The sequence below is a fragment of the Lolium rigidum genome, unplaced genomic scaffold (assembly GCF_022539505.1).
Source record: "Lolium rigidum isolate FL_2022 unplaced genomic scaffold, APGP_CSIRO_Lrig_0.1 contig_65912_1, whole genome shotgun sequence".
Taxonomy (NCBI): Eukaryota; Viridiplantae; Streptophyta; class Magnoliopsida; order Poales; family Poaceae; genus Lolium; species Lolium rigidum.
Genome location: NW_025901279.1, coordinates 954 through 16658, shown reverse-complemented (window position 1 = coordinate 16658; position 15705 = coordinate 954). Strand labels below are relative to the sequence as shown.

Sequence of the window (15705 nt, the reverse complement as noted above, 5' to 3'; positions counted from 1 at the left end):
CAACATACTCAACATTTGATAGGTACCACCCGTGCGGGAGGCGGTACTCCGACGACATGAGCATGCGGGCACGATAAAGTACCGCCGCCTCGTCGAGGGTGAGGCTATGCGACCTGTCTTCACTGACGATGGTCCCGTTGTCGCCGGCTTCGTAGTTGTGCACCATGGGCGGAGATTTGAGGGGCGTTCGGTTTCTAGCTGGCGGTGGTGCAAATTGATGACATGGGAAGCTTACAATCACCGCGTGGATCTGGTGGGCCACATCCCGTCGTATCGCCATTGCATCTCCACCTCAGGAACCAGTGCGCCCATTGAAGCCGACGACCGGCCTTCTCCACGCAGTCATTTAAAACACGACGAGCGGTTAGTCTCACTGTCACAACGGCCCCACACACCAGATCCTAAGTGTCGCGAGGCGCCGACAGGCCCGCTTCACGCCTTGCGTGTAGGGGCTGGCAAGGGCGTGCCGACGGTTTAGTGGACTTGAAAACATCGCTTGTATACACCCAAAAAAATCACCGATAGTTAAATTGCTATTAGGTGTGCTATTAGGGGCGCCCGCGGAAATGCTCTTATTCTTTAATTAGTTAAGGGAAAAAAAGAATGAACTCACCGAAAAGTGTCTTTGGTTCTTCGGCACCTGTGCTGCTGTTTAAAAAAATGAAAATCATACATATTTATTTTAAAATAATATAAACATAAATATGGACATAGTAAATAACTGTAACCTACAAAGGTGTAAAATTTTAATATGAAATTATTTAGACAAAAAAGATAAAATATGTTGAAATATGCATGTCCAGATTCACACGTTTGTCATTTTTGTGTAGCCCAAAATATTTTATATTTGAAATTGAATTTTTTATGGGATAATTCATTAGCTACACCATAATTTTTTTCTAATTTTTTAAACACATAAATATTTTTTTTATTTTTGTAATATAGCATGAGCACTCTTGTCCAGGACCCAAAATCTCTGTCCTGAAACTCTCACACGCGAAATGCGCCCATGTCCGTGCTAGCGGGCGAGCCATGCCGCGGAGAGCGCGCCGGCGTTGATATCGGAGAGGAGCGGCGGCGCCTCGCCCGTGACGGCCGAGGGCAGCCGTGCTGGACGGGGCCGAGATCCGGGAGCCGGCCGGCCGGTCGGTCGGCCTCGGTTTAAGGAGGCATCTTCGCCGCAGGTGAACTGAACTCACGCCGGCTCGTCTTCTTCCCCAGAATACATATACTACATACGGCGTTATGTTTGGAATTGAAAACTCTAGTCAGTCCAGTTGTCCATCGAAATTTTGGGGGTAGGGATCCTCTTCCCCGTCTGGTCGGCTGGGCTCGATTCGTTGCCATACGGCCTAGACCTCGCGCGCGCGGATCCGGCGGCGGGCCCGGATCGAAGGGACAGTATAAATAGGTACTCCATGCGAACTAGAGATTTAAGGTCGGTGATTGATTGTCTCGCCGACGCCGAGCAAGCAGAAAGTTTCGAGCGATTCGGTTCGTCATGGCCTGCCGGCTCGCGCTCTCCAAGGTATTTTCTTGCTGTTTTTCTCCTGCATGATTTTGCTCTGTTCGTTGGGGTTCAGGACCTGTTCCAGTCCAAAGGAACACAAGACTTCCCTTTCCCTTTTTCCCCCTCTAGTGGTTGATGCTGAAACTGCAACTGCAAACCCCTGTATGCATCTCAGAATTGCCATTGTTGAGTACAGGTATACTGTCCGGTTGGTTTAACTTTTTGTATGCGTCTGTGCCACAGGTTGCGAGGCATAAGCCGGCGAACGCGGTTTACAACGATTTAGCTGCCGCGGCGGCGACGTCACATCCTTCTTTCAGGGCACCTGCTGCAAATGCAAGTAGTGGCGCAGGTAATGTATCTGGCTGCTCCTATTTCTATCGCTTTTTTCAGTTACTCAGATGCTACTTCTTATTACTCGATGTTCTGTTACACGTTTTTTTCTTGACGATTGCCATCGAGGAAGTAATTTTCTGCCTTTTTTTGCTTAATTAATGCAGGCATTGTGCTTAGAAATCTACAGCAGAGGTACCGATCAAGCTTTGCTGGTCAGAGGGCACGGGGCGTGCACGATGACGCCACTTATCGAGGTAGCCGCCTTTTCTTTGAAGTCACATTTACTAGTTAGTGTAAACGACATGCAATTTGTCTGACAACATTTGTGTGTGTGGATTGATTCTATTCTCTATGCAGGAATTTTAAGTGCAGCAAGGAAGGAAGGACATGTTATTGGTACAGAAAGTGCACCCTTTTACATAGTAGAGAAAGATCTAGTTGCAAAGCAGCTCCTGCGTACCTGTGGAGGCCTTATAGTCACCGGCGCTGTATTCTATGGCCTTCATGGTTTGAACAATGTGGGAGTTCATCAGTCTGAAGATCTGAAAGAAGCTCCGGAGGAATGGAAAGAAGTGCCTACGGATTGGAGCACAAAATTCAGTGATGTAAAGGGGGTTGATGAAGCCAAAGCTGAGCTCGAGGACATCATATGCTACCTACGAGATCCCGACGTGAGTGCCGCATTGCCATCAACCTGCGTGCAGGTGTTTTAATCCAGTAATAATTCTTTCTGGATGCAGAGTTGTTACCCTAGTCTTACATGCTTTCCATGCAGAGTTTCACACGCCTTGGTGGCAAGCTTCCAAAGGGTATTCTGCTTGCTGGCCCACCGGGGACAGGAAAGACCATGTTGGCAAGGGCTGTGGCCGGTGAAGCAGGCGTACCATTCTTCGCGTGCAGAGGCAGCGAATTCGAGGAGGGACCTAAAAGAATGAGGGAGCTCTTCAGTGCAGCAAAGAAGCGATCCCCTTGCATAATATTCATCGATGAGATTGACGCCATTGCTGGGCGCAAGAATGCAGATGATACAAAGTCGCGGAGGGAGATCCTGAATCAGCTGATTGTTGAGATGGATGGATTCAAGCAGAATGATGGGATTATAGTGATGGCAGCAACCAACGTTGCCCAGTCACTAGATAAAGCCATCATTAGATCTGGGCGTTTTGACCGTCATGTTCAGGTTCCTACCCCAGATGTTGAGGGCCGGCGGCAGATCCTTGAGGCTTATATGTCAAAGGTACGTACTTCCCCTGTACAGAAATATGAGGCGTACTTACTTTTAATTCTCTGGTACGAGGCTTTGACCTTTTTCTCCATTAATTCTCCCATGCAGGTGAAAGCCAAGAGTGTGGATGTGCTGACCATTGCCAGGATGACGTCTGGGTTATCAGGTGCAGACCTTGCAAACCTAGTTAACGATGCTGCTCTCAAGGCTTCCAGGGATGGGGCAAATGCTGTTGGGATGGATCACCTTGAGTATGCCAGGGGGAGGATCATCGTGGGCAGCCAGCGCAAGTCGATGGTGAGATCTGATCATTCCAGGAAGATGACTGCGTACCACGAGAGTGGGCACGCCATTGTTGCTATCCTCACGGACGGTGCTAACCCTGCCCACCAGGCCACCATTGTGCCCAGGTCAAAAAGTCTTGGCTTTGTGGAGCCGCTGCCGCCGTTAGACAGCACGTCACGCTCGAGGAAGCAGATGCTGGCTATGCTGGATGTACTCATGGGAGGGCGGGTGGCCCAGGAGCTTATATTTGGAGAAGCTGGGGTCACCACGGGAGCCTTGTCTGATCTAAGCCGGGCGACTCAGCTGGCGACAGAGATGGTCACCAAGTATGGTATGAGCAAACGGGTCGGTCTTGTTTCCTATAACAAGAATGATGGTGGGAAGACGGCAACCATGAGCGGGAAAACGACAGCCTTGGTTGATGAGGTGGTAAAAGAGTTATTGGACAACGCTTACAAGAACGCGAAAACAATTCTCACCAAGCACGAAAGGGAGCTTCATGCACTAGCAAACTCCCTCCTGAAGCATGGAACTCTCAGCGGTGATGAGATCAGGAAATTAGTGTCGAAAGAAGGACAAGGACGTGGACTTAGCAGTTGTCAGCAGAATCAGGAAGCATCTCCTCTCACTGGCGACAAAATCATGAAACCAATATCGACGCAAGTACAAGCTAGTGGGCTTAAAAATGGCCAGCAGAATCCGGAAGCATCTCCTCCTCTTGCCGGCGACAAGATCACAAAGCTAGTGTCCACAGAAGGACAAGCAGGTGAACTTAACAATCATCAACGGAATCAGGAAGCATCTCCTTCTTTTGCTGGAGATAAGATCACGAAACAAGTATCCACACAAGGGCAAGTAAGTGGACTTAACAATGGTCGGCAGAATCAGGAAGTATCTCCTTCCCTCACTGGCAACAAGATCACAAAGCTAGTATCGACAGAAGGACAAGTAGGTGGAGTTAACAATGGTCAGCAGAACCAGGAAACATGTCCTTCTCTCGCTGGTGACAAGATCACGAAACCAGTATCCACACAAGGAAAGGGAGATGATCTTAACAATAGCCAGCCTGATCAGGGAACACCTTCTTCACCCTAGTAGTGACGCTTACATGTCTAATTTTCCAGGTACATTTGTTGCATGCACACTAAATGTAAAGATTGATTTCTTCTGGATCTCTCCGAGTTCTGGTTCTGGATATCTCTGACTTCTGTTTTCTGGATATCTCTAAGTCTCAAGAGAGCAGTGTTTGGTATCCTGTCAGTAAAACTGCTGCTTTGGATCTCAATCATGTCATTTATCCCGAGAATTTTATTACCAGCTGAACAGAGCAATAGTGATATATGCATCCAATTTCAGTCCTACACTTTGCTACATACTTCTTAACAGCTACAAAATATGTAAAATAAAGTGCGCTTGTCACTAAACAAAATTTGCACTTCCAGATTGGACTTAATGAACTTAAGAGTAACAATGATATATGCATGCAGTTTCACAGTGTCCTAACTCCTAGCTACATGATTTTTTACCAGATGTAGAATATATTACAAAAGGGCACTTTTTCTACTTCTCCAATCCACAAGTGTGGTTGTGATTTTAGTTTACTCATTACGGATCGGAGGTCTTAGTTCACTTATTATGGATCAAAGGGAGTAAATCAAATTTGCATTTTTTTTATTTGACTTAAACATCAGAAAATGGGAGGGAGTAAATGAAATTTGAACTTTTTTGATTCAAGTTAAACATAAGAAAATGTCAGTGGAGGTGACACTAGAGTTTTGGGATCTGTTGTGCTTCCAATGTCTTGGCCACCGTTGCTTTCCTTTAATTTCACCATGCCATCAATTTTCTCCCTCAAGTTTGGGCCTCGGCTTGCTTCCTTGCCTTTTACTTGTCCTTCTTCCAGCCATCGGGATTGCCCTATTTTATTCCTCTCTTCGTCTCATTGATACCATCGTCATCCAATTTGAGGACAAACACTCTTTCTTGGGTGGTTCTTCTTGACCTCTCAACCTCCACTTCTCCCTATGCTCAAGGAATTTTCAACAATGTTAAAGCATAAATAGTTTCCCTTTAGTTCCTGGCATTTGCTTGTACATTTTCATTGCAGCACGTTCCTAAATACAAAACAATGCAAGTGTGAGAATTTCTATAGCAAAAGAACATCACAAGTATTTGTTTTCCTTTTCATGCACAAGAAATTCACACAGTTATCAATAGTGAGGCAGATTGGGTGCGACACGGAAACGAGAAGTTTCAGAACTGAAATGTCCTCCCCGGCTATCCACGTGTTTACAATAAACCCACAATATAGTTTCCATTCCTGGGTATATGTGCCCTTTCGGCTCGAATTTTCCACGCCCCTTACAAAACTTGAACATGCTTAAGTCTGTTTTCACACCTTTTTCTTTTTTTGATAAAAGGCGCTTCATTATTCAAAAAAAAATAAGCATTACATCTAGCCTCTGTCAGTCTAGACGAAAATTTTAGGGTGAGGAATTTCGTAGAGATGCTCTAAGTAAGTACTCCCTCCGTCCACAAATAAGTGTACATGCGGTTTTTAAGATAAATTACGAAGTGAAGTAAAAAATACATTGAAAACATGCATCTTTCCTCTTTAATTTTTTCACCTTTAATGAGCTAAATGCATATAAAAAACAAGAAAATTATATGATCAATATTATTGAATTTGATTTCCGTGCGATGAAAGAGAAGCAATTAAAATGTATTAGAAAAATAGGAATACACGCTTTTGTAGACAAAATTTAAAGTTAAATGTACACTTATTTGAGGACAGAGTACGGAGGAAGTACGGAGTATATAAATTTGATATATACCATGTACTCTTAAGATTTAAAAGTTACGAGAAAGGCAGTTGGACAAGAGTCCTCGACGTGTCGCACAGCGTTCTCTGCCCCGACTCTACTAGTCTACTAGTTCTCGCGCGGTTGCTCCCCGTACATGCCGCATCCCGGCCACCCAGCGCCGGCGTCACCCCCCCCAGCCCCCCTGTCCCCTCCACGGCTCCACCCCATCTGCGCGAGTCCTGCCCCCGCGTGCCCTGCTCCGATCCTGGCGTCACGCAGGTGCAGACCCCACCCCGCTCGCAGCCAAGCTGGTGGCGCGGGCGATGAGCTCGGCGAGGAACTGCCGAAGCGTGGCTCGTCCCGGATCTGCGACGGGACTGCCGCGTCGCTGCCGTGCGACCAAGGGAGCGAGGCCTTTGAAAGGTAAAGGTAAAGCATCGAAAGCTCAGCTGCATGATGTTCAGCAAGCTGTGTCGAAATTAAGATTGAGTTCGATTTGGGGGCGGTGCGAGGTGAGAGTTGGATTCCAAATGCGTGATTGAATTTGATATGATCTCTTCTCCCTTTGGGATTTGCCGGAGAGCTGGTATGAATCCGGTCGGGAAAACTCTCAACGAACCGAGTAGTACTCGAGTACAGCTGCGCGTAGCCGAGTCCGGCTAGAGTTGCTCTCACGCGCGCGACCGATGCAGTTAAATATCGTCGCGAACAGTGCTGGTGGACGTGATCTAGCGATTCAAGGCACATCGTACCAGGCGGTTGTCTCGCCGGCGAGCAGCAACGGAAAAGTTTCGACCGGTTCTTCTCCGGGGCTAATATAGGACCTCCACCATGGCCTGCCGGCTCGCCCTTTCCAAGGTTCCTTTTTTTTTCCGTGCGTGCCTGATTTTGCTCTGTTCCTTGGGTTGGTTCAGGAGCCTGCTCTTTATGGTTTCCCTATCATTGCTTGACGCTGCTTACCGAATCTGTTCCTGCAACTGTAATGCACTGTCTGTGTTTTGGGTTGATGCCACTTAATTTACGTGTTGCCGATTCTGGGCCACTTAATTTAATTTACGGGCTGCGATTGTTGTCGCCGCCAAATTGCAGTTGTTGAATACGATTATATTGTCCGGTTGGTTTAACTTCTGTATGCATTTGTGTCACAGGTCGCAAAGAATCTTGCGAGGCTTAGAACGGCAAATGTGATTTACAACGAGGTAGCTGCGGCGGCAGCGACGTCAGCTCCTTCTTTCGGGGCACCTGCTGCAAATACAAGTAGCGGCGCAGGTAATATATCTCTGGCTGCTTCCCTCTCCATCACACACCTGAACTACAGACTTAATCCGCATAGACTTACGTGACTGCAATTCTAGGAAGCTTGTTCCTATTACTCTTTTCAGTTAAGACAGAAGCTAGTTCCTATTGCTCTATGTTCTGTTACGTCTTCTTTTTGACGGTTGCCATCGAGGAAGTAAGTTTCATCTTGGTGCTTAATTAATGCAGGCAGTGTGCTTAGAAATCTGCAGCAGAGGTACCAATCAAGCTTTGCTGGTCAGAGGGTACGAGGCATATACTCTGGCGCTGCTTCTCGAGGTAGAAGCCTTTTTCTTTCGTCTCATTTACTAGTTAGTGTACATTCTCTTTTCCCCCATAAACGACATTTCTTCACAACTTCTGTATGCATGCATTGATTCTGTTCTCTATGCAAATTTCAAACGCAGCAAGGGAGAAAGGATGCGCTCTTGGTACGGCTAGTGCACCCTATTATGTTGTAGAGAAAACTCTACTTAAGAAGCAGCTTCTGCGTACTGCTGGAGGCCTTGTAGTTACTGGTGCTGCAATCTATGGCCTTCAAACATTGGAGGATGTCCAAGCTGGCACGTTCGAAGCTTTGAAAGAAGTGCCTAGGGATTCGGGCGCAAAATTAAGTGATGTAAAGGGGGTTGATGAAGCCAAAGCTGACCTTGAGGACATAGTTCATTACTTACGAGATCCCAAGGTGAGTGGCATTGTCATCGACCTGCGTGCTGGTGTTTTAGTTAACTAATAATAATCCGTTCTTGATGCTGAGTTGTTAAGCTAGTTTTACATGCTTTGCAGAGTTTCACACGCCTTGGTGGCAAGCTTCCGAAGGGCATTTTGCTTGTGGGCCCACCTGGCACAGGGAAGACCATGTTGGCAAGGGCTGTGGCTGGGGAAGCCGACGTCCCTTTCTTCGCGTGCAGTGGAAGTGCTTTCGAGGAGATGTATGTGGGTGTTGGGGCTAAGAGAGTGAGGGAGCTCTTCCGTGCAGCAAAGAAGCAATCTCCTTGCATAATATTCATCGATGAAATCGATGCGGTTGGTGGGCGCAGAAACTCTGAAGAACCAACGTGGGCGAGGCAGACCCTTAACCAGCTGCTTGTTGAGATGGATGGCTTCAAGCAGAATGATGGGATTATAGTGATCGCAGCAACTAACTCCCCCCAGTCACTAGATAACGCCCTTGTCAGGCCTGGACGTTTTGACCGTCTAGTTCATGTTCCTATTCCAGATGTTGAGGGCCGACGGCAGATCCTTGAGGCATATATGTCAAAGGTATGGAATATAGTGCATACTTACTTTACCCGTTGTCTGATGCCTGGCTTTGACCTTTTCTCCAATATATGCAGGTGCTGAAAGCCAAGGGTGTGGATACAATGACCATCGCGAAGGAGACACCTGGGTTGTCAGGTGCAGACCTTGCAAACCTAGTGAACGACGCTGCTCTCAAGGCATCCAGGGATGGGGCAAATGCTGTTGGGATGGATCACCTCGAGTATGCCACAGAAAGAATCAACATGGGTACCGAGCGCAAGTCGATGGTGATATCTGATCGTTCCAGGAAGATGATTGCATACCACGAAGGTGGGCACGCCCTTGTTGCTATCCTCACGGATGGTGCTGATCCTGTTTACAAGGCCACCATTGTGTCCAGGGGAAATGCTCTTGGTATGGTGGCGCAGTTGCCAGGGGAAGACGATGGGCTCCAAATCTCGAGGAAGCAGATGCTGGCGATGCTGGATGTCTGTATGGGTGGGCGGGTGGCCCAGGAGCTTATATTTGGAGAAATTGGGGTCACCACGGGCGCCTCGTCTGATCTAAGTCAGGCGACTCAGCTGGCGACAGACATGGTCACCAAGTATGGTATGAGCGAGCGGGTCGGCCTTGTTTCCTATGACAAGAACGGCGCTGGGACCATGAGCGGGAGAACGGAAGCCTTGGTTGATGAGGTGGTAAAAGAATTATTGGACAATGCTTACAAGAACGCGAAAAAGATTCTCACAGAGCACGATAAGGAGCTTCATGCACTAGCAAACTCCCTCCTGAAGCATGGAACTCTCAGAGGTGCTGAGATCATGAAACTAGTGTCGGCACAACAAGTAGATGGTCTTAACAACGGCCTACAGAATCAGGGAACACCTTCTCTCGCTGGTGATCAGATCACAAAACAAGTACCAACAGAGGGACAAGTAGATGGCCGTAACAGTAGTCAGCAGGATCAGGAAACATTTCCTTCTCTTTCTGTCTCTGGTGACTTGACCACGAAACAAGTACCGACAGAAGGACAAGTAGATGGTCTTAACATTAGTCGGCAGGATGAGGGAACACCTTCTCTCAAGGGAGATGCAACCACGAAACAAGCGTCGACACAAGGACAAGCATGTGGACTTAACAATGGTCAGCAGAATCAAGAAACATCTCTCGGTGATGACAAAATCACGAAACCAGTGTCGACGGAAGGACAAGCAGGCAGACTTAACAATGGTAAGCAGAAACAGGAAACACCTCAGTCTCTTGCTGGTGACGAGACCACGAAATCAGCATCGACACACCCACAAGCAGATGGTCTTAGCAATAGTCAGACAGATCAGGGAACACCTTCTTCGTCCTAGCAGTGGAGGCGCTTATACAGATAGAAGTACGGAATAACTTTTTTCTTTTTCCTGACAAACTTTTGTTTCATGCACACAAAATGTAAAAGAGTGGTGCGTTCGGTTCTGGATTTCTCTGCCTTGTGTTTCTCAAGTCTGAAGAGAAGGCGATGTGTACCGCAACTTCCGTCCGCATGTTGTGTTTTGAGTCAGCAAAACTACAGCTTTGGATCAAACTTGAATGTAACCCCCTGAGATTTCGAGTAGAATTGTTTCTTCTACCGGTACTTTTATTGCGTGACAAAAGGATGATGTAACTAGCACCGAAATTGCATTTAAATATCCGTGCATACGCGGAAAGCACAGTGTAGCTCGAGCTGCACGTAGCTCGTTTTTTTATAAAATTTGAAAACAACATTTAAAGTTTCAAAAAATTCTATATCTACAGGTAGATAATATTGTGATCTACAAACGTGGAAAATTTCGACTCGAAATACCTTATTTGGACCTGTGCAAAAATGACAAATCCTGATATCAATATTAGTAAACAGAGTCAGAACTCAAAATCTGTCAGATTTTGTCATTTTTTTCTGCAGCCCAGAATATGAGGTACCTCGAGTTTAAATTTTACAGATTGGTAGATCCATCATTATATACATCTAGTTTTTTTGTCAGATTTTTTTGAAACTTTAAAATCTCATTTTCAAAATTTGCAAAAAAATCTGTCAGATTTTTTCATTTTTCTGCAGCCCAGAATATGAGGTACCTCGAGTTTAAATTTTACAGATTGGTAGATCCCATCATTGTCTACATCTAATTTTTTGTCGGATTTTTTTTTGAAACTTTAAAATCTCATTTTCAAATTTTGCAAAAAAAAAGGGCTACATGTAGTTCGTGTTGGATAATTAAGCACAATTTTCATTTCATGATTAATTTCAGAATATAAAACATGATGACAGCAAGTACTAACATGTGAAACTCGAACATACTAGATATATTAATCAACATGAATAGCAGCAGCACAAACGGTAAAACATCCATCGCTAAACAGATCGAGATATGTCGCACGTATCGATCTGGTGGAGGTGGCGATGGAGGAGTAGCAGATGATGTCGCAGCAGTAACGTTGTTGATGACATGGACGACGGGTCGAAGTAGACGGTGTTGAAGACGACGGTAGGCAACACCGCCTGAGTTGGACGGAAGAAGACCCGTGATGAAGAACTTGAGCAGTCACGCAGAGCGCATCCCAAAAACCTAATTCGCCCTCTCCCGTACAGGATCGCAAAGGCGAGCGGTTCCGGAGACCTGCTCTCCCGCCGGTGCATGTCGGCAGGCGGGATGGAGTAGGCTATGATGGCGGCGCAAGCAGAGAGAGGTGACAAAACCCTAACTCGTGTATTAGATTTGTTTATGCGGTAGCCGAGTAAGAGATTATATAGGCTCAGGAAACCCTAGGTAATGTGGGGGCACACCCACGTCGCGCGCATGTTTCGAGTCGGTTACAGATAGCCCACGTTCCGGGAGTGACCCGAACCGACTAACTGTGACGCGTCCGTCTAGGACTCTATTCGGCTCAATCCACTCACCACGAGCTTGCGTCGCGTCGTGTCGAGACGAGCGAGGAGGAGTGTGCGTGTACCACTCCTATTCTCACTCACTTACTAGTGGTGGAACAACCTACCTTACGGTTGTCTAACTTCCTTCCAACTTTCCATGTGGACTAAACTTCCCACTTCTTACCACTCTGTCACCAACTTAGACTCAAACTCACAAGGCTGTCACTATGTGGGTTTTAAGATTTATAGGAAAATCTGAAATCTAGTATGACTGCTAAAAGTGGTCCCAATATTTCAACCTTAGCTCGGGCTACAAAAATTCACTCTCCGTCCATACGTCATTACTTACAGAAACTATATTCAGTTGTGATACAAAAATATGTATGTTCTTTCGAGGTGATAACATGAATCTTGCGGTAGAGGTATGAGATCCAAAGCAAGATTCTACTGACAAGATTGCAAATATGCGCTCTCTTCTGGCTTGATGAACAAAATTCATGAAGAAAACCAGACTGAACTTGTTGTTCGTTACATTAATATTTGTGTGGATGCAATGACAACATCAGAAAACAAAATTTCTTCCTGTAACCGTAAGCCTCTCCACTGTTAGGGTGAAGAAGGTTTTAACAATAGCAGTTAAAACCATCTACCTGCCGATAATAGTTTCTTGATCTGGTCTCCAGTGAGCGTTTCATGCTTAAGGAGGGCGTTGGCTAGCAGATGAAGCTCCTTACTGTGCGTCGTGAGAACTGTTTTCGCATTCTTGTAAGCCTTGTCCAGTAATTCTTTAACCTCCTCATCGACCAAATCCGATGTTCGCTCACTCATGGCCGTCTTCGCTTTCTTCCCACCACCATCGTCCTCCGCACTGTTGTAGGAAGCAAGACCGGCCCGCTCGCTCATACCGTATTTGGTGACCATGTCAACCGCCAGCTTAGTCGCTTGGCTAAGATCATCAGAAGCACTAGACATGACACCGATTTCTCCAAATATAAGCTCCTGTGCCACCCGTCCTGCCATGAAGACATCTAGTTTCGCCAACAGCTGCTTCCTGGAGACCCCATACTGATCCACTGGTTGTGGCAGCAACGCCACCATGCCAAGTGCTGATCCCCTAGGAACAATGGTGGCCTTGTAGATAGGATCGGCACCATCTGTGTGGATAGAAACGAGGGCATGCCCTCCCTCGTGGTATGCAGTCATCTTCCTGCGCTCGTCAGGTATCACCAACGATTTGCGCTCGCTGCCCATCATGATCCTGTCCTTCGCATACTCAATGTGACACATCCCAACTGCATCCGCCCCATCCTTGGCAGCCTTGAGAGCAGCGTAGTTCACCAGGTTTGCGAGCTCTGCACCCGAGAACCCAGGCGTCCCCCTTGCAATGGTCATCAAGTCCAAACCCTTGGCTTTCAAGACCTGCATGAAAGGAGAAAAAGGTCAAAGTCTTGCATCCAAAACTACGACCATGGCTAGCTAATTATGGTGCATGCACGTACCTTCGACATATGAACCTCAAGGATCTGCCGTCGACCCTCAACATCTGGATTAGTAATCTCAATGCGACAGTCAAAACGCCCAGGCCTAACAAGGGCTTTGTCTAGTGACTCGGCGAAGTTGGTCGCTGCAACCACGATGACCCCATCATTTGGCTTGAAGCCATCTAACTCAATAAGCAGCTGGTTCAGGGTGTGCCTATGCCACATTGGATCATCTGGGTTTCTGCTCCCGGCAATGGCATCAATCTCATCGATGAAAAGTATGCAAGGAGATCGCTTCTTCGCTGCAGTGAACAGGTTCCTCACTCTCTTAGCCCCAAGACCAAAATACATCTCGTCAAAGTCGCTGCCGCTGCATGAGAAGAAAGGGACACCAGCTTCCCCAGCCACGGCCCTTGCCAACATTGTTTTTCCGGTGCCAGGTGGGCCGACCAGCAGAACACCCCTTGGAAGCCTGCCACCGAGGCGTGTGAAACGCTTGGGATCTCTTAGGTAGAGGACTATGTCCTCGAGTTCAGCTTTAGCTTCATCAATCCCCTTGACATCACTGAATTTTGCGCTTGAGTCCTTCACCTCTTTTTTCGAACCATCAAAGTTACGAGCTTCTTCCGTATCAAACAACTCCATCAAAAACTTAATGCCAAAGATTAGAAGGCAAATAGGTGCAAGGGCTTGGAAAGTACGCCACAGCTGCTTCTTAAGTTTCCCTTTTTCTACCGTGACCATGTGTAACGGTTCACTGGCTGTACCAAGAACACCACCTTTTGCCAGCCCACTCCGGCTTGCTGAATTAGCAAGGAAACCAGTTATGTGATCATCCATGCACAACAGAAATTTGTAATAGCACACATGCAATAAATAGACCATGCAAAGTAGTAATTACTAGAGATCATGGTGCCTAATAAAATCCAAATCGCAGAACAGAACAGAAAGGTATTCAAGTGTCATGCAAGTCCACTACATAATCGGGTACAGAGCAAATTAGGAGATTATATTTAGTGCCTTACATTATATGCAAGGAATATGCACTTGAACAAAGGGAATCACCCTTGACAACTGCATGGAAGAAGATTATCGTACCTTGAGTTTGCAACTCAACACTGACAAGGGCTTTAACATACTCAGAGAGAGCTGAAGGATCAGAAAGCAACGAAGGCTGCCTTTCGAAGTCATGTATGACTCTTTCCAGATTACTGTTATTAAACCCTCTCGGAAAAGAACCAGCTCCAGAGTGCAGGCCACGTGCCTGCTGACCAATTGATCTTGATCGGTACCAATCTTGTAGATTTCTTCTAAGAAAGCCACCTGCATTAAGCAGGTACCAAGCATACCATTTTACAAAAAAGAAACTTATGAGTGGGACGAATAACCAACCAACAATGGCTAGCATACATAACACGATCTAGAAGAAGAAACAGCATCCGCAAACAGGGATTTAATTTGGTGGCACTAATTGTCAGCTACAAGCATCCACACAGTACATACCTGCGGCTGCGCCTGTAGTTGAGTTTGCAGCAGGTGCCCTGAAAGAAGGACACAAAGTGGCGGCCCCGTTCGCTGATCGACATGTCGCAGCCTGTGGCACACAGAGATTTAGCCAAGCAGAATATGGTGCTGTTTTGTTCTAACAACAAGTCCAAGTGGCATGCATCGATCTGAAACGCAGGCAGACAGACAGACAGTGCCTTGCACTTGCGGTTTCAGCACCATTAAGCATCGAGTAACGAGAGTAAAAAAATACTAATCACGCGTTCCTTGCACTGGAATAGCCTCCTCATCAGCTTGCAACGAAAATCATGATGGAAAAAAGAGCAGAAAGAAAATACGACCTTGGAGAGGGCGAGCCGGCAGGCCATGACGAACAGGACGTGCTCCTGCTGGAGATTTATCTTAGCCTCAGAAAAGAATCGCTGAAATTAGTAGGAGTACTGCTTTGGTTCTCGGCGAGACAAGCACCTCCCTTTAATCTCTGGATCGCATGTCGTGTATTTGTTGATAACTAAAACCACATGTGTATTGTGTAATATCGGGACTCTACTCTAAGGCAAGGCTTGCAAATTTTGTTATCGGGAGTTGGGGACTCTAGCTCGACTGAAGAATACGAAAACTTACGAGGATTTTTAAACGGGGTCTACGTACAGGCAAGGTTCACCGTTCACTAATTTCAGCTTCAACCCATTCACCGGAGTGGGTTCACCGTTCACGTACCTGCGGCGAAGCTTGACGGAAGCATGGTCACGCAGGAGCAGATGCCGGCGGTTGCAGCAGAGTAGGACGAAGAGATTGGTCCCGAGGTCCCGGTCGAACCAGAGTTGCCTCCCCAGTCCCCACAACGCCGGCCGGCCGGTCGGTTCCCAGATCTTGGCTGAGCCACGCCGCGGTTGACCGTCCCAGCACGGCGACCCCCCGACCGGTCGTCGCGAGCCGCGCTCCGCCGGTTTCTCGCCGAGCTCATCGCCCACCGGCTGGCTCGGTCGCGAGCAGGGACCCGCACGCCGGCGGGGCTCGTGCCGACGGCGCGCGGCTCTTGGGGGCGCGAACATCGGGGTGGTGGTGCTGCCGCTGGGTCGCGGGCGTTGGGAACGAGATCCTCTGTCGTAGAATAGAAAAAT

At 47.2% G+C, this 15705-nt stretch overlaps 2 protein-coding genes across 2 annotated transcripts; one reads left to right on the top strand and one right to left on the bottom strand.

Annotated features, from left to right (window-relative positions):
* The first annotated feature begins 1106 nt into the window (after positions 1–1106).
* Positions 1107–10056, top strand: LOC124682022. Its single transcript, XM_047216789.1, has 14 exons — positions 1107–1528; positions 1754–1862; positions 2011–2100; positions 2204–2517; positions 2622–3083; positions 3180–4450; positions 4586–4612; positions 6440–6583; positions 7075–7090; positions 7309–7429; positions 7646–7735; positions 7864–8141; positions 8243–8719; positions 8794–10056. The coding sequence occupies exons 1-14, from the start codon at positions 1502–1504 to the stop codon at positions 10054–10056; spliced, it is 4689 nt and encodes a 1562-aa protein (XP_047072745.1). The 5' UTR covers positions 1107–1501.
* Positions 10057–11985: 1929 nt separating this feature from the next.
* LOC124682023 (ATP-dependent zinc metalloprotease FTSH 5, mitochondrial-like) lies at positions 11986–15188 on the bottom strand. The gene is made up of 3 exons (XM_047216790.1): positions 14174–15188; positions 13094–13878; positions 11986–13013 (listed from the first exon to the last, which is right to left on the bottom strand). Exons 1-3 carry the CDS (start codon positions 14481–14483, stop codon positions 12231–12233), a joined length of 1878 nt encoding a protein of 625 aa, XP_047072746.1. The 5' UTR covers positions 14484–15188; the 3' UTR covers positions 11986–12230.
* Between the last annotated feature and the right edge of the window lie 517 nt (positions 15189–15705).

Excerpts from the sequence above, each read along its gene's own strand:
- LOC124682022 (XM_047216789.1), top strand. The coding sequence starts at position 1,502 with ATGGCCTGCCGGCTCGCGCTCTCCAAG. Across the intron at positions 1,529-1,753 it reads GCCGGCTCGCGCTCTCCAAG|GTTGCGAGGCATAAGCCGGC; the intron begins GTATTTTCTTGC and ends TCTGTGCCACAG. Across the intron at positions 7,736-7,863 it reads CTCTGGCGCTGCTTCTCGAG|CAAGGGAGAAAGGATGCGCT; the intron begins GTAGAAGCCTTT and ends TTTCAAACGCAG.
- LOC124682023 (XM_047216790.1), bottom strand. The coding sequence starts at position 14,483 with ATGCTAGCCATTGTTGGTTGGTTATTCGTCCCACTCATAAGTTTCTTT. Across the intron at positions 13,879-14,173 it reads TGTTGAGTTGCAAACTCAAG|CAAGCCGGAGTGGGCTGGCA; the intron begins GTACGATAATCT and ends TTGCTAATTCAG. Across the intron at positions 13,014-13,093 it reads TTGAGGTTCATATGTCGAAG|GTCTTGAAAGCCAAGGGTTT; the intron begins GTACGTGCATGC and ends CCTTTCATGCAG.